General features: G+C 46.0%; 1 protein-coding gene across 1 annotated transcript in view; it reads left to right on the top strand.

Moving 5' to 3' along the window:
- The window catches only part of wdfy3 (WD repeat and FYVE domain containing 3), a 58,034-nt gene that overhangs the window by 23,642 nt on the left and 10,542 nt on the right, over nt 1-23,850 (top strand). Inside the window, exons 16-41 of the mRNA XM_053420695.1 lie at nt 2,239-2,342; nt 4,905-5,123; nt 5,933-6,117; nt 7,788-8,019; nt 8,146-8,306; nt 10,099-10,210; nt 10,318-10,508; nt 10,600-10,752; nt 11,054-11,127; nt 11,219-11,380; nt 11,490-11,584; nt 11,724-11,844; nt 12,131-12,348; nt 13,779-13,975; nt 14,101-14,235; nt 14,743-14,922; nt 15,364-15,597; nt 15,761-15,860; nt 16,336-16,496; nt 17,820-18,049; nt 18,630-18,739; nt 19,276-19,458; nt 20,622-20,857; nt 21,126-21,356; nt 23,133-23,301; nt 23,507-23,670. Coding sequence (XP_053276670.1) covers nt 2,239-2,342; nt 4,905-5,123; nt 5,933-6,117; nt 7,788-8,019; nt 8,146-8,306; nt 10,099-10,210; nt 10,318-10,508; nt 10,600-10,752; nt 11,054-11,127; nt 11,219-11,380; nt 11,490-11,584; nt 11,724-11,844; nt 12,131-12,348; nt 13,779-13,975; nt 14,101-14,235; nt 14,743-14,922; nt 15,364-15,597; nt 15,761-15,860; nt 16,336-16,496; nt 17,820-18,049; nt 18,630-18,739; nt 19,276-19,458; nt 20,622-20,857; nt 21,126-21,356; nt 23,133-23,301; nt 23,507-23,670 — 4,357 coding nt within the window. The remainder of the gene's footprint in view (nt 1-2,238; nt 2,343-4,904; nt 5,124-5,932; nt 6,118-7,787; nt 8,020-8,145; nt 8,307-10,098; nt 10,211-10,317; nt 10,509-10,599; nt 10,753-11,053; nt 11,128-11,218; nt 11,381-11,489; nt 11,585-11,723; nt 11,845-12,130; nt 12,349-13,778; nt 13,976-14,100; nt 14,236-14,742; nt 14,923-15,363; nt 15,598-15,760; nt 15,861-16,335; nt 16,497-17,819; nt 18,050-18,629; nt 18,740-19,275; nt 19,459-20,621; nt 20,858-21,125; nt 21,357-23,132; nt 23,302-23,506; nt 23,671-23,850) is intronic.

The following is a 23,850-nucleotide window of genomic DNA, read 5'->3' as shown; positions in this document are numbered from 1 at the left end:
TGTGTGTGTGTGTGATGTGACCCTGGCAAGTCTCCCACACACTTTTAGCAACACACGTGTGTCACATGTTACGCTTACACAGAACTGTTGGAAGAGACTTTAGGCTGTGACATGTTTTATGTTTCATTAATATTCATAAGGGAAAAAGGTCATTGGAGAGGTTTTCTGTCGGTTGAGCTGCAGAAAGTCTGTGAAGGTTGTTTCCTGTGATTACCTGACCAGCATTGAATTAGTAGATATCAGTTTGATATGTAATATGTTTGTTTGTATTGTGCCGATGAAGAGATGAATTATTAATTTGTATTAAGTCTCTCAGACCTTCAACACAGAGGAAGAAGTCAGGGTTCCAAACAACACTGATTAATATGCTGCTCTTCTGGTGCTGGATGAATGAATCATACATCTTACTATGTCTTTATGTAAAATCCTGCATCTAACACCATTACAGAACTAATTGTACATAAAGTATAATCATAAATATACATATTTAACGACATTAACGCTGATTCTAATATATTTGTGAATGTATCTTATTTTGAAATCAGTGGTGTTCTAATAAGGAGCCATTTGAAACATGGCTGTCGCCGCTTCAGAATAGAACATCGAGTTTCTCCTAAAAACAGAGGGAAGCGACGCACAGGCAACGAGGCACTGGCCCACTTTCTGCTCAGCGTAAACAGTGGAGGACACACACACACACACACACACACACACACACACACACACACAGAAACTACCCCTCCTTCCCCTCCCATCTGTCCGCATGAAAAATTGATGCCCCTGCTGCTGTTAGGAATCACACACACATGCGCACACACACACACTTTCTATCACGCACAACACGCTTATACACACGCAGACACACAAATGCACACTCACGCAGCCAAGCGTTTCACAAGGATCTCTGAACATAGTGTGGGCGGAGGGGGGGGGAGGAGAAGAGACCCCCCCCCATCCCACCCTTTATTTTCGGAAGAAGAAGAAGAATCTCACTCTGACTTGAAAAATTAAAATTAGCATGGCACGCTGGTGAATCCTGTTTTATCTCCTCATGGTTGTGACTAATGAGGAGTAAAAAAATAAATAGACAGTGTACATGTAGTTATTGTGAAGCAGCGGGGGGGGGGGGGGGGGGGGCCTTATTAAGGAGACGGGCTGACTGTTAAACAGAGGAGCAGCACGTCTGCCCTTGAGAAGTGTCCTTGAGGAAGTCATTGAATCCGTGCCAGCTTCAGGGCCGCTGTCCTGTCGCTCACCCTGACCCCCCCTCACCTTCCTGTCGGGGGGGGAGAATCAAAAAGAGGAGGCTGCGTTCAAGCAAAACAGAATCTGGTCATCAAGAGCTCGTTGAAGCAGCGTCTTCTTCTAAATGCATAATTCATGAGGGCTCATAAAATTATCTTTTAGTGACTGGAATACAAGCACGGAGGCAGCAAGCAATTACTTCATTAATGGTTCCTATTGACTGCAGTATTAATATTGCAGGGCTGAATTTATGAGTTTATAATTCTTGTAGCTGTGACCCAGGCTTTGTGTTGTCATCAAGGCCGACTTCTAGTGCGGCTCGGTCTCCAGGCTCCAGGTTGTGATCACAACAGTGAGAGAGAAATCCAGCGCCTTCACTTCTGGTTCATGATGATTAGAGAAGTAAAGGTGGCAACTTCACCGGGGGAGGGGGGGGGGGGGGGGGGGGGGGGGCAGTGAGTCAGCAGAACACGACGCCCACGCACAAGCCAAATTCTCTGTGATGTCGTGGAGGACACACAAGATGACGCTGCACACGGACGTCACTCTTAAATGTGAAACACGTGGCTCATGGGTGATTTAAAACGTTTTCATCATCGATGTCTCCACCCTGCGTTTTTGCAGTTAATTGTCAAATGCACCGGCAGGAAGTTAAGCTAAAGTTCGAGAAGTTGTACGTGACCGAGTTGGTTTGAACTCCTCTCCTCGAACAAAAACCAGCCTGAAAGTGTGTTTTCATCCCACCTCCCTCCTCCTCTCATGCATAATTAATCCTCAAGTATTTGGCAGTTGGAAATTTCCATATATTATAATACAAAGCTCCTGTGTCTCAAAACGTCTGAATGTAAGATCAGATAGTTTATCTCAGGGAGGGAGACTCTGCTGCTGCAGCAGGGAGTCAGCTGACCTGCAGTGAAGCTCTGAAGACGTGTTTACAACTGTTTCCTCCAGATAACGGTCGTTAATCTGTGTCTCTGTACTGGTCCCACACAGGTGCCTGTTTCTGCCCAGTCTGGCGCCGCACAACGGTCCCACCAACAACACCAACGCCTCCTCCGGGGTCAGCGATGGAGCGGTGCTGAGCGGGATGGGCGCAGGTAAACACAACTCTCTGAGTGTTTGTCATCGTTGCAGGTTGTGTTGCTGCAGCTGGTGAATCACAGACTGTTAATGAAAGGAGGACGATGCGTTTCACTTCCTGCTTTTGGAAATGAAGCAGAAATATTTACAAGATATAAAAACATTATTTAAATACTAAGCAGTGAAATAATAAGAACATATTCTTGTTTAATTTTGCCGCAGCTGTGTGATCTTCCTACCTGTTCCTCTAAACACAGTGAAACACACACATTAAACACTTCCTCCCGCTTTGATCACTCACATATTTGTAACCGCAAACACACACACACACACACACACACCGCACATCATTATGTTCGCTTGTGTGTTACATCTCCAGAGTTTGTGTTTGTGCAGCATTCCTCTGCTCCTCTGTGCGTTAGCTCCTCTCTCACTCTTTCTTTTCATTTCATTTTTGGGTTATGCCCTTTTTTCTCAACCTCTCAGGATTTCTCCATCTCATCCACAAAGATCTTCAGATCTATCTTCTGATGTTCATCATTTGTGTATGAAGGGGGGGGGGGGGTGACGACACCTACACCCCACGCAGTTTCTCTGATCTTTGTGTTTCACAGATTCATATCTACAGTGTCTTTCTGATGTCGCTTTATTATTAGCTGGTGAAACTGTGTGTCATAAACAATCCTGTTTGTTAGAAGATTCATTAAAACAGACACAGATTCATAGAGTTCGAATCTTTAGACCTGAAGACGGCGATAAAATGAATATATGACGTTAGGGTTGATCTTCTAGTCTGAATCCTCATTTAGTATTTATAAAGCACAGCAAGACTCCTCTCCTCTCCTCTCCTCTCCTCTCCTCTCCTCTCCTCTCCTCCATCTGTTTATCTATTCATCCCAGCACCTCCTGCTTCTCATCCACCCCACGCTGTCCTCCTCTTGTCTTTTCCATCCAGTCATCCGACACTATTTATAGACCTCGCTCTTTTTGCCTCCCTCATTTCTCCCTGTCACTCACGCTTTCCCTTTTTCTAAATCCTTTTCCTTGCTGATCTCAATCTCCGATCCTCGCTCCTTTTTGCCTTCTTCCTTTTCTTGCCCTGAATCTGTCTATTCACTTTGTCACTTTTCCCTCCTCCCCCCCCTGCCTCATTTATCTCCACCCCGTCCTCCTTCCATCCCTGCTTCCCTCTAACTTAAATCTGTCCCATATCCACGGGACTTGAATAAATGGACATGGAAAGCATCATGTAGAGACTCATTCATCAACATCTCTTCAGTCCACCGAGGACCGATGCAGAGGAGAAATCGATGGTTCCTCTCAAACCGGTTGATATCCACACGTCTGTGTTCGTGACAAAAACAAGGAGACTTCAAAATAGCAGTTCACGTAGACGCCATCGATGTAAAGAAGGAAAAATGACAACTCCCAAAAGTGAAGCCAAATTGTCTAGATTGCCACCTGGTGGCTGGCTGCAGTATAAGTTTTGAACCCCGCCTCCTCCATGTCAGTGAATGGGAAATGGACCAAACTACTTGAATTTGCTGCCGTGGCCTCATCCCCTGATTGCTCCGGCTCAGACTCTGGCTCCAGAGTCGTCCGATCGCAGCGTTTGGATTCTTATTTTCACTTCATTACTGCATCGTGGGAGGAAGCGGTGACACGTCGTCCATCTTATTAACGACCTATGTCACAAACCAACGGGTGACATCACGGTGGGTTGGTCAGCCCCACCCACAAGAAGTAATGAAACGGCCCCGGGGGGCAGAGAAGGTGGAGCAGTGCCGGCTCTCACTGCATCATGGTTGTTCAGGATCAAATTAAATGTTGGTCCAGTCTCATCAGCTGTTGAGTGACGGTCGTATCCTGAGGCGCGGTGAGTCTGAGGCTCATTTATCAAACTAAGGTGTCATGTTCCAGCAGCTCAGTCCAAAGCACTGTCACGTCTTTTGATGTGGCTCCACAGTTTTATCACTTTTTGGATAAAAGGAAACACTGTTTTCCTAATTCTGCCCTGAAGGATGAGTTTAGATCTTTTCATTCTACACCTGCTGCAACAAGCCAGAAGAATAAGGAATGACTACAAAATTAAACGGGAGCTGAAATAAGACGACACAACGGGTTCAGAGGAAAAGCAAACATAATCTTCAAGATCATAAATAACAAACAGGCAAAATGAAAGTGACAATATTACACAAAATACAGTCAAGCAGCTGTGACGCATGAATACATTAATTTAATACCAAGTGGGTTCAGGCATCAAAACAAGAGTAAACATTCAGTGTGTCCATAAATAATAATATCTGCAGCACTCAATAAATACATGAATGAATACTTCTCTTCTGCAAATGATGGAACTGCAGTTAAGAGTAAGCACCAGTGGTCTTAAAGCAGATAGCAGAGCGATGTTACCCTTGTTATTTATTATATATCATATTATTTATTACCCCTCTGATCAGTTTCTACTCTGGAAAGTTGCAGTGAGAACTTTCAGTCAGCAATGATAAAGATCTTGAAACTGGTGATTTAAAGCAAAAAGTAAAATCTCCTCTCCTCTCTCTCTCTCCCTCTTCCTTCAGGGGAGCGCTTGTTTCCTCCGCCGTCGGGCCTGAGCTACTCCACCTGGTTCTGCGTGGAGCGCTTCAGTGCGGCGCCTCACGCCCACCCGGTGCGGCTGCTGACCGTGGTGCGCCGGGCCACCTCCTCGGAGCAGCACTACGTCTGTCTGGCCGTGGTGCTGTCGGCCAAAGACCGGTCCCTCACCGTCTCCACCAAGGAGGAGCTGCTGCAGACCTACTGTAAGGAGCCGTGAACCTTCACCTGCTTTGTCTGTTGCCTCGTGTGGTTTTCAGACCAGAGTGATAACAACAGATCAACAGTACAAATGAAGGATCTAGTTACAGAACAGGCCACAGAGCGAACTGCAGCCAGTGAAGTTCTGTAAATCTCACATACACAGTTGGCATAAGGTTATTCTTCGAAGATTTATTATTATACTTTCTGTAATAACTAGATAGATAGATAGATAGATGGATACTTTATTAATCCTGTGGGAAATTTAGGTCACCAAATAGCTTATACACTAATACACTTAACCGACATACAAACATAAAACACATAAACATAGGTAGAACATTGCAGATACAGGTACATGAATGGGTCTGACCCTATGGTACAGAATGCAATGATGTGATTGTGTCAGTGTCTAGAATGAAAGTGTTCTTGTGCTGCTGGAGTGTATAGTACAAAAATATATATATATAAATATAAAAACAACTAAATATATATATATATATATATATATAAATATATAAGAATATGTAGGTGGTAAAAGGCAAAAGTAAAAGTCTGTGCATGGGGCTACTATAGCCAGTAAAGGGTTGAACAGTGGGTTGGTATATGATGAGTTGAGAAGAGTAGAGAAGGGGAGGGCAGACTGAGGTCGACTCATGCAGGGAACCAGTAGTATAATGATGGAAATATTGATATATATTTTGAAAATCAAGAGTATCACCTTTGTAATATTACACAGGGAACCTGGTAGAACCACGTGCACTGTTGTCACCTCACATTAATATTCTCTCTTGTGTCTCTGTCCTCCATCAAGCAGCGGATGAGTCCAGTGAGGAAGCCGCCTTCTATGAGATCCTGCCCTGCTGCGCTCGCTTCCGCTGCGGCGAGCTGATCGCTGAGGGCCAGTGGCACCACCTGGTGCTGGTCATGAGCAAAGGCATGCTGAAGAACAGCATGGCCACGCTGTACCTGGACGGACAGCTCATCAACACTGTCAAGGTAAAGGGACGGATCCATACGTCCTGTTATAAGAGTCTTTGAGGTCATTCAGGGGAAATACTGTCGTCCAGATTGTTCCCAGGGTCCAGATGTCAGAACATAGTGTGTTACAGCTTCTTGATGTAATAGTCATCAATTTATAGTTGTTTACACTTAACATATTTCTTTATTAGTGCCTCAACTAAAGATTTCAGCTATAATTCATCTATTAGTGATTTCTCCGTCACTCTCTCTCTCTCTCCTCCTTTCATAGCTAAATTCTGTCCAATCATTTGAGGCCATAGTGTCCAAAAATATCTTGGACAAATAAAATGTGCTTTACTGGTTAGAGACCAAAGATCTTTAGTTTACTTTTATTAAAAACAGAAAAGAAACGAGTCCTCAAATTTCAGAAGCTAAACGAGAAATGAGATTTTCTTTTTTTCTGATGAATGATTTAAACTATTGATTGATCATTAACACAGCTGTGGGAGGATGGTGCAGGAAACACTGATGTTCATCAAGTCTCATTTGCATTTGCAATTAGTAAAGATGGATAAATGGATTGAAATAAACAAGAGGAGATGGCTCACTGTGGCTGTTTCATGACAGTCCTACATATACTAAAATCTATAAAACAGATTGTGCTTGTTTTTTCGAATCTGTGGATTGGGGGTGATACTGTTTTTGCAGTAGCTGTGCAGTCTTCTCTTGATGGACCAGCACATAAAAAACCCAGACCGTTGAAAGCACTGACCTCTATTTGGACAAAGGCTCAGGAAACCAGTCTGTTATCTCGACTTCAACCAGCAGCCGAGCAGCGCGGCACTGGTGTGGCTTGTGGCTGAGTGACTGCAGATTCCCCTGAGATTACACAGAGCAGGGAAACAACCCGACAGACCACAAGTCTCAGCTTCCTGTCGGTGTCGCTGATAACTACAGCTTCATTTCCTGCCGAGGTCGACAGACAGGAAGCGACGAGCCGCGCTCATGTAGCTCAGGCGTGTGTGTCTGTACCAGTGTCCCTGTGATGTGGTTTTTATTTATGACCACATTCGATCAGAAAGTTCACACGTCTCCAAATGTCTTTGAATAACCTACAGCACAACAATATTTGATTTGCACAGATTGTCTATTCACGAATTGAGTAGTTGTTTCAGTACTAGTTACAGGCTTCCTACTGTCATGAAAAACCTGGAAAAGTCACGGAATTTTAAAATGTGTTTTTCCAGGCCTGGAAAAGTCATGGAAAAAATAAAATCCCAAAAGTTTTGGAACAGTCATGGAAATTTGTTATATTCATATTCAAGTCGTTCATTTATGCTGAGTTTTAAATAATTCATATGCTTTTAAAGTAATGTGCTCAAAATATAAGCAGGCATACTTGGGTTTGTGTCATTTAAGGTATACTGTATGCCTTGGAATTCTCATTGTTAGATTAAATACTATATTTTGTCACTTTTTCGCGTATACACAGAGATTTCACAAAATGTTTGGTCATGGAAATTTGGTTTAAAGTTATTGAAAAGTCAAGGAAATCCATTGGTCAAAATGTGTATGAACCCTGTAATTACAAAAACATGTTTACGTATAAAAAATCAAATAACATTGGATTAATCTAACTTGTTTTATGTTGATTTCTACTTATTCTTGTAATAAATCTCTCTGGGATGATTCCCCCTCTCCTCCAGCTTCACTACATCCACAGTGCACCGGGCGGCTCCGGCTCCACCAACCCCCCCGTGCTGAGCACCGTGTACGGCTACGTGGGGACGCCGCCGGCCCAGCGCCAGCTCTCCAACCTGGTGTGGCGTCTGGGGCCCAGCCACTTCCTGGAGGAGGTCCTGCCGGCCGCCAGCGTCGCTGCCGTCTTCGAACTGGGACCCAACTACGTGGGCAGCTTCCAGGCGGTCTACCTGCCCTGTGAGTGGTCTGACTTCATTGTGTTTATATAGATCATGTGTCACCCTTCTTTCGTTTAGTCTACTCCCTTCTCCGTTTTCTCCCTTTCTGTCTTTACACCTTCCATCTCTCTTTTCATCGATCCAGGTAAAGACTCGAAGACAGAGGTGGCGCCTGCCGCCCCGGTGGCGTTGGTCCCGGAGGAGAAGGTGTCCTTCAGTCTCTACGCTCTCTCGGTGTCCACGCTCACTGTGGCCAAGATCAGGAAGGTCTACAACAAACTGGACAGCAAGGCCATCGCCAAACAGGTCAGACATGCCACTGCTCGTTGGAGTTAATGTCACCACGTGAGCACCATGTGTTTTATTTAGGCGTCTGTGTGAAGAAATAACCTGGACGTGCACTGGGTGACTTTAAAATGTTCACATCCACCAAATCCCACTGTACGAGAAACTCTTCTTCGATGGAAAGGAGAAGCTCAGGATTTCTGTGCTCACACTGTTCGGTGTGATTGTCGAGCCACAACCTCACTGCTCAGTGACACGTACAGTCTGTGGCCTGGTTATTGTGAAGAAAGTGGAAGTGAGAGTTCGTTGGTAACAAATGGTTGAGCTGCTTGGAAGAAAGAAGCAAGCAGCGTTTGAGTCAAATAGGATGAACAAGGACCTGGAGCTGCATTCCTGCTTCTCTTCCTCTTTCTCTCTGACTTTCACTGCGTTTCGAGGCTTCGTGGAAACACACTGAGGAAACCAGACGCTGAGTTTAGGGAATTGGTTTGTGACTGTGATGCGATTGCTCCTCCCTGTCCACTGAACACAGAAAGGAGGGATGACAAATCTGAAATTAGTCGTGCGTCTCAGAAATCAAGTCCAAAATGGGTTTGAATCTCACTTTCTATCTTGTAGGGTTGTTTTTTTGGTTCAGTTTATCAAAAATAATAGCACACACTGAGATCACCTGCTTTGTTTAGAGCTGTGGTGACTGAGTGAGTTTCCTGTGGGTAAAGGCTGGAGTCTGACTGAGTGTTCAGCTCACAGGCTTCATCATGTCCGTCTGATGTAACTGAGGAAGACGAGCATCTCTTCCTCTCGGCCTCAACTCAGAGAGCGACGATGTTCTCACTGCAGAACTTTGGCAGAAACTGCAAAGTTTTCAGAGCGGAAAGATTCAGATCTTAAATAATTAATACACGTTAAAGAAAATCTGTGGAACTTTATATTGCTCCCTTTCTATTTTTAAATGTAGGCGCACACACACACACACACACACACACACACACACACACACACACAGACACAGTATATGGAGATGCACAATGCTGTGTTAAGGTCAAACTCTCTCTTCAACATGAGATCTGCTCTCTACTTGCCTGGTTGACCATTCCCATTAAATATCACACCCTCCTATTATCGCCCCAGAAGTGTGGTCGGTCTTCAAATGAGCTCCCTCCTCCATCCTTATCTCTCCCCACCTGTCAAGTGATTTCCCAGCATGCCTTGCTCAGGCGCCTCACAGGAAGCAAACAGCAAAGAAGTGCAGAGGCAGCGTTTCTCCTCCAGCGGGGAGCCGTCACAGAGCAGGAGGAGAGGTTTAGTGTAGCTGCAGTCTGGTATTTAAGAAATAAAAATATGTGCCACACTTAGGGAGTTGTTATTGCAGCATGTTCAACTTGCAAAATTGGCAAAAATGTTATAATTTACCAATGAAGCTCCTAATTGGTCTCATATTTCATTATAGTTTAATAAAAGCCTTTTACAAGACTGCAGCTTTCAACAATAAATTCTGATCCCCTGAAAAAACACATCCACAACCAGCTGTGTCGTTAAACCCAAAACAAAAAATGATATTTAAGCACCATGAGGCATTTTAACCTTAAACCAGCAGCTTCATTAAATATAGTTTGATTGTTCAGTGACTGTGAACGTCACTTCGATGTAACTTTAAGAAATATAATAAATATAAACCACATGGAATAAATTTGACAATAATGAATGTTAACGCTTTGAATCAAAGGTGAAACATTCTTATTAAATCAAATGAGAATGCTGTTTGGACTTTTATTCTGAAGTCTCTCTCTCCTCTTCCTCCCTCTGTCTGCAGCTCACCGTGTCCTCTCATGAAAACGCCACGCCGGTCAAGCTGATACACAACGCCGCCGGCCACCTCAACGGGCCGGCCCGGACCATCGGAGCCGCTGTCATTGGATATTTAGGTAAACGACCCCTCGGTGACACCAGCCTCACATCCTGTGTTGTGTGTTGTAATTGATGAGGTGTGTCCTTCATGGTTAACTCACTCCTCCATGTCACTACCCACCAGGCGTCCGTGCCTTCGTACCCAAGCCCGTGGCCACCAACCTACAGTACGTGGGTGGGGCGGCAGCCATCTTGGGCCTGGTGGCCATGGCCTCAGATGTGGAGGGGCTGTACGCCGCGGTCAAAGCTCTGGTGTGTGTGGTGAAGAGCAACCCGCTGGCCAGTAAGGAGATGGAGCGCATCCAAGGCTACCAGGTCAGATACACCTTCCTACATGGGGAGGTTTTCAAACTGTCAACAAATAAGTGTGGTGGAAAACAAACAAACACGTGTCCTTCCTCTGCAGCTGCTCGCCATGTTGCTGAAGAAGAAGCGCTCGCTACTCAACAGCCACATCCTCCACCTCACCTTCTCCCTGGTGGGAACAGTCGACAGCGGCCACGAAACCTCCATCATTCCCAACTCCACGGCCTTCCAGGACCTGCTCTGTGACTTCGAGGTGAGGGACTCTGGGCGTATTGAGTCACTCTACCAGCTAATTCTGATACCTTCATTATGACTATAGCCATAAGCATCTTGTTCCTCCTAAAACCTTCACCAAAGAGAACTGTAGTTGCATTCTTCAAACCTCTCCTTCCTTTTGCCCTTCATGAAGCGAATGTGTTTTCAGAAAAGTCTAATTCTGCTCATCTCGACCAAAACGCTGCACTGGAGTTCTTAAAGTCCAGAGTAGTGTGGAGTCCTGACATAAACACAACGACATGTGGATGTAGGCTGAGTCTGATTCTTCTGCTCCACAGGTCTGGCTCCACGCTCCCTACGAGCTGCATCTGTCTCTGTTTGAGCATTTCATAGAACTGCTGACGGAATCCAGGCAAGTGCCACACGTGTTTTTAATATGTCCTTACCGTGTAGTAATCAACATGACTCTTACTCGTGTCTGATCTAACTGTGTGTTCGAGCAGCGAGGCGGCGAAAAACGCCAAACTGCTGCGGGAGTTCCAGCTGATCCCGAGGCTGCTGTTGACCCTGAGGGACACGTCCCTGTCTCAGCCCACCGTCGCTGCCATCAGCAACGTGCTCAGTCTCCTGCTGCAGGGCTTCCCCAACCCGTACGACCTGCTGCGGTGAGCACACACACAGACACACACACACAGACACACACACACGTAGGAGCCACTAATTCACTTGATAAACACGAATATTAAACAAACGCTTGTTGTCTTCATCTCACAGGTTCGGCCAGTTCATCTCCTCGACTCTTCCCACGTTCGCAGTGTGTGAGAAGTTTGTCATCATGGAAATCAACAACGAGGAGAAGATTGACGGAGGTAACGATGAATCGGATGTGACGACACCTTTTTGTTTGTGTTTGTCTCATCACATTTTCTAGGGGGAATCTGGAATCTGATATCTGCTTTTTGAAATGTAGAACTAATATTCTGTGGCTGATTCTCCTCGTGTCTCCAGGTAGCGATGAGGATTTCGGCGGCCTGCTGTCAGCTAACCTCATTCTGCTGAGAAACCGCCTGTTGGACAATCTGCGCCGACTGCTCTTCACCACCAAGGAGAAATGCACCGTCAACGCCCAGTAAGACTGTGTTCCTCTCACGTTGGTTTAACCTGAACAAAATATTAATAATCATGTCAGAGTCTAAAGCTGAGTTTCCTGGATCTTTGAAACATGTTCGTCATTAAAGTCTGATCTGTAGAGGATACAAATAAAGTTGTCATGTCAACATTTTTCGTTCTGAAGCAACTTTTAGCAGAAAAGTTTTGAAAGTATTTGAATAGTCAACAAAAATAGCTATTTGAAGGTGTCAGTGGCTGTTTGCCCATCAGCTCACCCCCTACCTGCTCTCTGTCGCCCCCTGCAGAGCGTGTGACGAGCTGGTGCGGACGATGGGCTTCGACTGGCTCCTGATGTTCATGGAGGAACACCTCCACTCCAGCACGGTGACAGCAGCTCTGTGGATCCTGGTGGTGCTGCTCTCCAACCAGTCCACCCTCAACCGCTTCAAGGAGGGCCTGTGTGGAGGCGGCTGGCTCGACCACACCGACTCCGTCCTGACCAATAAGATCGGCACAGTGATGGGTGAGTGACACGGAGCCCGCGGCGTCTTCTTGAACCTCACGGTTACACATTTGTCTTACGAGGACCAGGGCTCAAGTTATTATTTAACAAGTGTTGTTAAATATTTTAAATAGTTAGCAGTTAAACGTGTCCATTGATTTCCCCTCCCCCGTGAATGAGGAGGTCAGGAGGATGCAGTTAAATGTCCAGTGTAAAAACCTCTATGTTGTGACGTGGCTCAGCAGACTCACACTCTCCTCACGCTGCCAACGCTTTCCCACGGAGTTGGCCGTCGTTCAGTAAACAGAAAGCTGCACAGTTTGTGCGTCGCACGGCCAAGGGTTTGTGTTTCTCTCTTTTACCTTCCGGCTGCTGCTGCTGTCATAGTCCCTCCTGAGCTCAATGGTTTTCACTCTTATTTAATATAAAGAGAGAAATCATGCAAGTCTAGCAAATGCAAACATGCATGATTATGAACATTTGCTTCATAACGATTTTATTTTGTGTATAACAGATCTTTCTATGGTCTAATTCTACACAATTCAACCGTTCAACCTCCAGGCTGAGAACCATTGACCTTAACTTAGAGAACCATTGACCTTAACTTAGAGAACCATTGACCTTACCTTAGAGAACCATTGACCTTAACTTAGAGAACCATTGACCTTACCTCAGAGAAACCCTTAGTGCTGACGTGGCCTCACAGAGCGGTCATGGCTCTGTCTAATATTCTACAAGTTTAAAACCCTTCGTCTCGTTCAGTGGTGGAGGTAGTACTCAGACATGTTACTTCAATGAAAGTATAAATAAATAGACTCAAGTAAAAGTGAAAGTATCACAAACTTTTCTACTTGAGTAAAATTTAGAAGTAAACTAACTTCTAAATATACTTGATAAGTATTCAAAATAAAGGTACTTGAAGTTTCTGTTGGTGCTAAGGCCCTTTTCTTTCAATGAGGGAGGTAAGATTTAATATCACCTGGCTGTATTGATATTAAATATAATAAATATGATAAAATACAAATCAAGTGGAGAGGAGTAGTACGTATAGATATTTGCTGATATACGTCGCGGAGTAAAAGTACCTTTTAAAAGACATCCACTTAAGTAAAGCAAAGATACATAATGTATTGTACATAAGTGCAGTAATTAAATGTACTTTGTTTTATCCGCCACTGGTTTTATTCTTCTTTCTCAACCAAATCCTCATCTTTATGCTTTTGAGTTGTTTTGTTAGTGCTCAGTTTCAAGCACACATCCCGTCTGATTAGCTCAGGTAGAAGATTACAGTCCTGGGTTATTACTTTAACCACGTCCTGCCTGGTTAAACCAAAAACCAGGGACATCAGCTGTATCCAGAGCTGCCCCCGTAGGAGCTTTAGCCAGAAGGCGTCAGCAGTAAAACCCCGGTAGCTGTTCTCCTAACACTCATTGCTCCCCGCCTCCTTCAGGTTTCAACGTGGGTCGCAGCGCCGGCGGACGCTCCACCTTGCGAGAGATCAACCGTGACGCCTGCCACTTCCCAGGATTCCCTGTGATGCAGACGCTGCTGCCCAAACACACCAACGTGCCCGAGCTCTACTTCCTGCTCATGGCTCTGTTCCTCCAGCAGCCCATCACCGAGCTGCCGGACAGCCTGCAGGTACATGTTAGTACAACCAACCTTCTTCCTTCTTTTTTACCCTAGTAACTAACATTTCTCGCCTTTATATACTTATAAGATTGGAGTATCCTGACTGTGTATTACCCCAGTTTGTGTGTTTGTCTCCTCAGTTCGACCTGGACTCCATCTGGACGTTCATCTTCGGCATCCCAGCCTCCAGTGCGACGGTGGTGGGCTCCATCCACAGCGTGTGCACCGAGGCTGCCTTCCTGCTGCTGGCCATGCTCCGCAGCATGCTCAACCTGGTAGGAACCAACGACACAGTATGATCCCACAGTATCACGCTGTCACACACGCAGGGATTCCCTCATTCCTTCCTTCAGGTCACAATTCTTTAAGCATAAACCTTCTGAATGCTTCGTTTGCTAATTATTAGATTCAACACCTTTTCTACAAAGAGGGTTATATCTTGGAAAAGCCCAACGTGTGAGGTTTCTCGTGCTCATCCTCTTTATGTGCCTGGTAACAACTACTGGATCATCCCTGGATTCTCTGAAGGGCCTTGCTAAGCTTCAATAATCCAACAGAAATGATTTGGCACACACGTCGTCTCCATCCACACACACACACACTCAGTTTCTCAGAGCATCCTCCGAACTCGCTGCTGAGCAAAGCTCCTGCAGTGGCTCGACCGTGTCAGAGACTGCTGCTGCTGAGGGAGTTCCACTCATCTGTATTTGACCTGAGATTTAAACTTCAAGCTTCGGCTGCTTTGGCTTTTGTTTGAAGTCATCTCCTGATTTGTTTTCCAGCCGTGGCAGTCGGAGGAGGAAGGCTCCTGGCTCAGGGAGTACCCCATCACCCTCATGCAGTTCTTCAGGTACCTTTACCACAACGTGCCCGACCTGGCACCGATGTGGCACAGTGCCGAGTTCCTCTGCGCCCTGGCAGCCTCCGTCTTCCCCTTCAACATCCGGCCTTACTCTGAGATGGTGAGTCTGAACGTTTTCACTTACATGACTCCCAGTCGGTTCAGGTCAGAGAGAAATCCACAACTTCTCCTCGTGACCACAAAGGAATACTTCATCCTACACAAATCTCTGCTGTCAAATCCTTTATTTACAAAGCCTGAGAAGTTTTTATACCATGACCGAGATAATGGGCCTAACTTTGGGTTTAAAGGGAAAGGAATCTCATCACCAGTGCAATCTCACGTATTGACTTTCTCCAACAACTGGCTTCAGACGTATTGACCCTCTCTTCAGGGGCTTTAAAAAGCTAAAGTTATTTCTCCTCTGGAATTTCTGTTCGACCTCCACTGCTTCAGTTTCAACAACAAATTGAAAAACGCAGCAGTTTTCTCCTCATAGATGAAGAATAAAGACTAGATTTATGTTTTTCAATTTCTCTCTTCATCCCTCCATCCGCTCCAGGTCACTGATTTGGACGATGAAGCCGGTTCTCCCATCGAAGAGTTCAAGGCGTTCGCCGGCGACTCTGGAATGAACCGCAGCCAGTCTGAATACTGCAACGTGGGCTCCAAGACGTCCCTGACCAACCACCCGGCCAAGAAGTACGTCTTCGACTTCATGAGGGTCCTGATCATGGACAACCTGTGCATGACGCCGGCCAGCAAGCAGACGCCCATCATCGACCTTCTGCTGGAGGTGAGGGGCGGAGTCACCAAACCACAAACTGACCAAAACTGGAGAGAAATGTGTCGGCATGTTCGCAGAATTTAAGATTTGTCTCAATCATCCTATGCAGCAGCGAAATGGACCAAATAATAATAATAATCCTGTTTTGATTTTTTCTCTCTTCGTTCACCAGGCGTCTCCGGAGCGCTCCACCAGAACTCAGCAGAAGGAGTTCCAGTCAAACATCTTGGACGGTGTCATGGAGCATCTGCTGGCCGCTGACGTCCTGTTAGGTCAGAACAAAGTCTCAAACATCTCCACCAGGCAAACTGGACTTTCCTTCCCAGACACATTATTTCACATTATTTCACATAAACCTACATTTTTCATTAATCACAGCTTTTCAGTGGCTTCTTACCGGGTAAATTATCTCAGAGTGAATAACATCGACCTGGGTTTGGCCTCTGGCTGCTTATCATTCATCTGAGGATTGGACAGAAAGTGTCTGAGGATGAATTCGCTGCAGGACAGCAGCTTGTACCGATTCCTCATTTGGCTCTAATGGCTGCATCATGACTCAGCAGAACACAGTGTGACGCAGATAGAACTGTGAGCTCCTTCAGACATGCTGGGGTTTATTCCTCCAAATGAAATACACAGGAACCATTAGACAAAGAAATGATATTTAACGTGTTTTTGTCCTTTTGTCAGTCGCCTCTGTGTCGATCAGGTGTTTGACCTTGTCTCTTGCCGTCCGTCTCCATCCAGGAGAAGACGCCTCTCTGCCGCTCAGCAGCAGCGGAAGTTACCAGATCCTGGTCAACAACGTCTTCTACTTCACTCAGCGGGTGGTGGACAAGCTGTGGCAGGGCATGTTCAACAAGGACTCCAAGCTGGTGGTGGACTTCATCGTGCAGCTCATCGGACAGGTACACACCAAACTGTTGTCCTGTGAACTAGAGTTAGTTGATTCTCATGAAAATAAAGTTTCCTGAGTTTCTCTAAGGCACCAGCATTTAGCAGACTTCATTTCCAGTGGATCTGACGACAGAACAGACTTTTCAGATGATCTTTGGCTCTGTGCCACAGTCAAACTACAGTTGACTCTCAGTGAAATGCATCAGGATTCAGGGGGGGTGCTTGTTTGAAGCAGCTCAGGTTGTGGGACTGGTCGGCCTGAGGCAGACAGACGCCTCTGTGATGTAAACCACTCCTTCTGTGATTCTTCTTCCAGTTATTGCGACTGAGGAAGCCACTCAGGATTCAATTAGATCAGCAGCGTCCATCAGGCCTCATTCGTTTGCTCATGTGAGGCACAAGAATTAGATCCGGCTGTTTTCTTCCACTTCCATCTGTTGTGTGTGTGTAATGTGTTGTGTGTGTGTAATGTATTGTGTTTGTGTAATGTGTTGTGTGTGTTCAGTGCAGCATGAGGTCAGTCATCAGTATCTACGTTCACACGTCTGTAGTGATTTAGTTTCCGAAGATGAACATGAAACGTCGCATTTGTATGATTCAGGAAGTGGAGCAGTGTCTTTTGATATTTTTGGGGAATCAATTGGCCAGAAGGTGGCGCTGTTATTAAAGATCAAATTGATCTGACTGACAGGAAATTTTATGCACAAGTCTTGTAAATGAATAGGTTTTGACTTTATCAACAGCAAGTTTGATATTAAGCCTCTGGGGACTGAGATTTAGAGACTTTTCTTTCTGAGTAAAGTTCACGGGTGGACTTTGCCTTCTCCTCTTTCCTCGAGGCCTTCGACACACTCTGCTGTACCAGTGAGAAGATTAGAGGATTAGGCTCTGAAACAGGTTTTTCAAAACATAAAGTGCCTTTGTGTCTTCGAAGTAGATTTTAGTGATTTAGACGGCCATCGACTCACAGTACACAGAGCCTGTAAAACACTGTCACTGCAGATGTGTACGATGTCAAATGAAAATAGGAGATGAAGCGTATTAGCTCTATACTCACATAAGTCATTCATAGCAGTGTCTCTCCACTCAAAGTCTGTGAGCACTTCAACGTTCAGACGACAGCAACAACACTAGAACAACAAAGCTACTTTCACAAACCTACAAACCACTTAACCCAGTTCAGCTCTGGCTGCTCAAATAAATCTTCTTTCTGCTCAAGTATTTCCTCAGCGGCTTTGTTCACATGTGCAACAGCTACAGCTACAACTAGGATCTCTCTTCCTGGGCTGTGTTTCTCCCTCTGACCTCCACCCACCTGTTTCTTACTCCTGCAGTCGAAGAGGCGCTCTCAGGGCCTGTCCCTCGACACCATCTACCACTGCCTGAACCGGACGGTGCTCTACCAGCTCTGTCGACCCCACAAGACGGTGGCTCAGCAGGTGGCCCTGCTGGACGCCCTGCGGGTCCTGACCGTCAACCGCAACCTGGTGCTCGGCCCGGGCAACCACGACCAGGACTTTGTGGCGTGTCTGGCTCACTGCTTCATCTGCCTGCACAGCGGGAGGTAAGGAGGCGTGGCACCTGCAGCCGGGGGGGAACCTTCTGTTCCAGTCGGTGTGGGACGCTTGTTTAGAAAAGAAAAGACTGCTGACGTTTCTGTTCTGTTACCTTGAAAAGACTTTCAAGAAAATACATATATCATATATATATTATAACATTCATTTAGTGTGTGATGAAGAGAGAGACCTGTGGTACAAACACAAATTACTGTGTTTATTATGAAGAAATGGGTTTTAAGTGCATATTTGTGGATCTGTTGCCCTGACATGAGGTTTGTTTGAGATTATTTCTGAGCAGCTCTATTGAAACACATCCACTCAGCACTCAGAGTCTTTTTCACCGCGTCGGGTCCACTGTGTTTTTCTGGGACGTGTGTTTCCTGCCAGAATTTACTGATTGTTCCTCCAGAGCTGCAGCGGGGGGGGGGGGGGGGGAGACTGTTCTGACCATGCTGGGAAAACAATATGCTTTAACACAACACGACTTCAGAGAGCAGCAGCTTCTCTGCTGGGGAGAAGCAAAACAACCCCCCCCCCCCTCCTGGTCTGAGGGCTGGCACTGAGCCGCTGTGTGTTTCTCTGCAGCAGCGTGGAGGGCTTCGGTCTGGAGGCCGAGGCCAGGATGACGACCTGGCACGTCATGATCCCCACGGAGAACGATGCTGACGCCACGCACAGCCAGGACGTCAGCGAGGGTGAGGAGGAGCTGTTTGACCTGTTTGACCTGTTTGACCTGTTTGACCTTTGACCTCTTTGACCTGTTTGACCTGTTTGTGGGAGAATAACTCAGGTTGCTGTGAACATATTAGCATTTTTGTTAAAATTGGAAATACCTTAAATCCAAATTTCAAACAACCGAGAGTGAATTTATTTCATGATCTTCATATTTTGGATATTTGAAAAAAAACAATTGAACATGAGGGGAAATTAGTTTATAATTCAGTAGGTTTATAATTCAAACTCTAGCTCCATATAATTCACAGTTAGTTTTTTTAACAGTTGGTAAAGATAATATTTAAGCTGTTATCGGTTCAGAACAACATGTTTGTGTTGAGTTGAAAGTGAATAAATGTGTTTACCTGACTTTGTTATTTTAAAGAGCGAAGAGGAAAGAATATAATTATCATGTCAGACATTAAAGATGAGTTTTACAAGACAATGTGCCGGATTGAATCTGATAACACACAGATGTTGTGATAGTGTTATGAACATGGTGGTCTGGTCTGTGCAGGGCGCCAGCTGCTGCTGAAGGCTGTGAACCGCGTGTGGACGGAGCTGATGCACAGCAAGCGTCAGATGCTGGAGGACATCTTCAAAGTGTCTCTGCCCTGTAACGACAGAGGACACGTGGACATCGTCACGGCCCGCCCCGCCCTGGAGGAGCCGGCCCTGAAGAGCTGGCAGAACCACCTGGGTGAGGGATGCTGGGAAAACCCAGAATACCTTTACCAGATGAAACCACGTAGACCTGCAGTAAAGTAGCTGAATGTCTCCTCAGCCGTGTCCCTTTTGAATCTGTGCTGCCCTTTATTCCCTTTGCCTGAGTTTTAACGGCTTCTCATTTTATAACTAGATCAAACTTTTAGAAATGCCTCTTGTTATTTATCAAACTCTTTGGAGCGCCGCCATCAGGGGCCGATTATTGCTGACCTGCTTTCTTTCTGCTGCTCACTTAATCAGAGTGTTGTGTTTTCGCTTGCATAAGCAGGCGGCTTAATCTGGTAATTGTTAAAGTTCTGACTCTTCACTTTGTCAGACGAGCAGAACTAAAAGTTTCACAAAAGCCTCCGAGAAGAGTTCCCTGTGGATTGACCAGAGTGAAACTTCCAGAAACCAACAAAACCAAATTGATTTCAGGTTGATCGCACAAAGGTGGAGGCAGAAAGAGATGGTTGAATAACCTTAAAACAAATAAAACCAAAAGTATCTATGTTAACAAAACTTAAAGATTCAAGGACTTTGAAGCACTGACCACAGTTATACACAGTCCATCCATCCATCACCTTTTCCACACATACACCACGGGCATGGGAGGCTGGAGCCAGTCCCAGCTGACATTGGGTGAAAGGTGTGGTACAGATTAAAAGTCCATCAAAGAGCTGACACAAGCTGCTTTCAGACATTCTCTGGAGTTCGCCCTTCAAGCAGAATGCAGAGAGGAAGCAGCTGGAGAATGTCAGACTCGTTCACAGCGACAGGAAAACATTCAGGCGAGGGGAAGAGCGTCAGCTGGTAGGAGAAGAAGTAGATCTTCCACCAGCATGACTCGTCTCATTTTGAGATACTTGTATTGTTCCAGTTCTGCGTCCGCTGTGTGTTAAAAACATAATTAACGTGCTCACTCGCTCACTGTGAACATTTTACTCGGTGGCTGGCAGTAAAAGTTTCCGAGACAAACAGCCATCGCTCACATTTACACCTTCAGAGTCTCTGATTCCTCTCAGCTGCCTGTCTTCGGACTGTGGAGTGAATTCAGAGTTCCATCCCAGAACCTTGTGGTTGTGAGGTGACAGTTGTGAAAATGGTTTGCTGGTTAAATCACTAACTCATCTGTTTTCGCTCCCCTCCCGGTCGCAGTCCATGAGAAGAAGTGCATCAGCCGCGGTGAAGCGGTGGCGCCGGCGACTCAATCCAAACTGTCCAGAGTCAGCAGCGGCTTCGGCCTGTCCAAGCTGACGGGCGTCCGCCGCCACAAGAAGGAGAACAGCCTGAACAAGAACAGCCTCTCGGCTCAGGAGACCTTCCAGTGGATGTTCACACACATCGCTGTGGTTCGAGACCTGGTGGCCATGCAGTACAAAGAATATCAAGAGGTAACGCCTGTGCATCATGACTCAGTGCATAGAATCAAGAATCTTTAACCCTTTAAGACCTGAAGCGATGAATCCGACCCACATGTCTCATCTGGCTCTAGAGGGAGAATCACACAAACGTCCTGAAGGCAGATACGTGGATGTGTCGCCTCAGGTCTAAGTGGGTTCACGTTCTCTGAATGAACGCTGCTGTTTGCAGTCAGGAGAGAAACCAGATGAAAACAGTTACTGACTCCTCTCACTTCATTCCCCCCCCCCCCCCCCCCAGCGGCAGCAGAACACCCTCAAGTACGTGACGGAGGAGTGGGCGTCCATCGAGTACGAGCTGCTGCGTGAGCGCGGCCTCTGGGGCCCCCCCATCGGCTCCCACCTGGACAAGTTTGTGCTGGAGATGACGGAGGGGCCCTGCAGGATGAGGAAGAAGATGGTCCGCAACGACATGTTCTACATCCACTACCCGTACATCCCCGAGATGGAGCCCAACAGCAACTCAGCGCAGGTACTCGGCCTCAAACGTGAACCAGCAGAGCACAGCTAGTTAACGTCTAAGAGTAAAACAGTGAGATCATCAGAATAACACTCTGTTATATCTAAACAATGGTGAAAAGTCAGAGGAGGGATTTCTTCTTTGGAAGTCTCTGCCCGTCCAGACTTAAATGCAGATCCAAAGACATTCATACATGTATACATCCTTCAAATGAAATATTTGAAATAGATCATGTTGATAAATGTGTGTTGTGAACTTGTAAGAACAGCTCTCCTGAAATAGAGCTGATCTCTGTCCTGTGAGGAAGTCACACCAGCAGCCGGGAGCTCAGCTTTTTGTCCTGGCACCACCGAGACACATTTAGCTTTGTGTGCTGGACAGACAATCCGTCCCTTCTGTTTGCCCGCGGCTGCGTCCCCACACTCGCTGCACAGGGATCTATTTGGTGAGGAGGACGCTGAGAGATGGCCCACTGTGATTTGTGGACATATCAGTGTAGAGACATGTAGATACTCACATTTACATTTATTACGTTTAAGGCGTTTGAAGGATTATTTAAAGAATCTTGGTTGTCAAGAGTAAATAGAGGAAAGTTGAATTGGCATCGTTTCTGTCTTTAGTGCCACCATGATGATCGGGTCCAAGAAGTCCCACAGGCCTGATGAGGATTTATAATTCAAACGTGCTCAGGGGGATGTTGAGGGATTTTTGTTCCCAGTAAAATACCATTAGGAGACATTAGCTCTTGAGCTCTACAGCTTTTGGCTTCCCTGCCTTGCTCAAGGCCACAGGGCAGAAAATGTCCCAGTTCCATTACAAACCAAATGAAACACTTGAGAAAACACTTGTGATAATTCTCCTCTGAACTTTACTGGTGTGACGTTTACCACAGGGTTGTAGCTTTAACTCTGCAGACTGAAGGTTCCAACAGAATCATTACAGCATCTTAATGGCTTCACAAACCTCCCCCCTCTCTTTACCTCCTCCAGCCCTCCTCCTCCTCCCCCCCTCGGGTTCCTCTTGTACCCTCAGCTCTGGCTGGGGGCCCTGAGCGAGGCCAGGTACCGTTCTGAAGTGCACGAGGCGACGTAGCGCTCGGTGACGCCCGGTGTGACTGCATGACGCCGTGTTTACAAAACAACATTAGACTCACACAGACATCAAATCTCCCAGCGTCACGTCACTGATTAGTGAACTGGAAGTCTCATCTTTAATCATCTGCCACCATAACGTGTGTCTGCTGGGAAATGTGAACTTAAACTTCCAGGAGAGGAGAATGTTTGTGTTGTTTTTCAACGTGTTCAATGACGTGTGTGTTTTGCACGTGGGGACAGTTGCACTTCTGATGCTTTGCATATATTTTGCTGTGACTTTGAAATTGTTTTAATGCCAGAATCAGATCCTGGGTTTTGACTTTGCATGTGTTTGCACATTCAGCAAATCCCTGTTTGAGGATGAAGTGTTAACCAAAACAACAAAATTAATAAGACATCAAGTGACGCTCTGCAGTCGTCTCAATATTTAATTTTATTTATTTAAGGTCATAATTTACACAACAGGTTAAAGATGAAGATGAAAAACTGAAGGATGAGGAAATAGAGTTTATTGTGTAGCCTGTGTTTGGTAACAGAGGAGAAAAACAAACTAGAATAATAAAACTAAAATTCTAGAAGGGATAACGATAATAAAACTTGAATTCTTTGAAGATGAATATCTGTGCTAATCATCCTTAACCAAACCTGGAGTCGGTCTCACCTCATCCTCCTCCTCCTCCCCCCCCCCCTCCAGAAGCCTCAGCGTTACCGGCGAGCCATCAGCTACGACAGCAAAGATTACTACGTGCGCCTGCTGTCTGGAAACCCCGGCATGTACCAGCACTCGGTGGAGCACAGCACCGAGGGGGAGACCACGCAGCACGAGCCCGAGCACGGAGAGGACACCATCGCCAGGGTCAAAGGTACAGAGGCAGCAGCAGATACGGCCGATGAGCTTCATGAAGCGTCTGGAAGCTTTTTACAGGATCACTGGCTGATGTTTTCTAGAAATGGATCACATAGAAAGAAGGAATACTTGTTTGTGTTGGTCGGGAGCCTCCATGACTTTCCCCAGATCGTGTCTGAGCTCAAGGTAAAAGCTCCGTCTTTGCTCTCTCGGCTCTCCAGGTCTGGTGAAGGCGCCGCTGAAGAGGTCCCGGTCCACGGCGGATGGAGCAGACGAGGAAAGTCAGGAGCAGCTTCAGGAGCAGCTGTTAGAGTCGGGAGGCCCAGAGGAGGAGCAGAAGACCGACAACACGTCACTGCTGCGCCTCCTGGAGGAAGGAGAGAAGGTCAGGAATTCAAGAGATGAATTAAAAGAAAGGATATTTATTGCAGCATCATAGTTTCAGAGCCTCTTTTTGCAGAAGAAAGAATAAGAGATAAGACACAACAACACTGACAGGCGTGTGTACAAGTTTAACTCCTCATGTGGGACGAGGCTCCTAAAGATTTGAATTGCATTTGATCTA

The sequence above is a fragment of the Pleuronectes platessa genome, chromosome 4 (genome assembly GCF_947347685.1).
Source record: "Pleuronectes platessa chromosome 4, fPlePla1.1, whole genome shotgun sequence".
NCBI classification, from domain to species: domain Eukaryota; kingdom Metazoa; phylum Chordata; class Actinopteri; order Pleuronectiformes; family Pleuronectidae; genus Pleuronectes; species Pleuronectes platessa.
The sequence above is the reverse complement of the archived record's forward strand: the minus strand, read 5'-3'. Positions and strand labels throughout refer to the sequence as shown.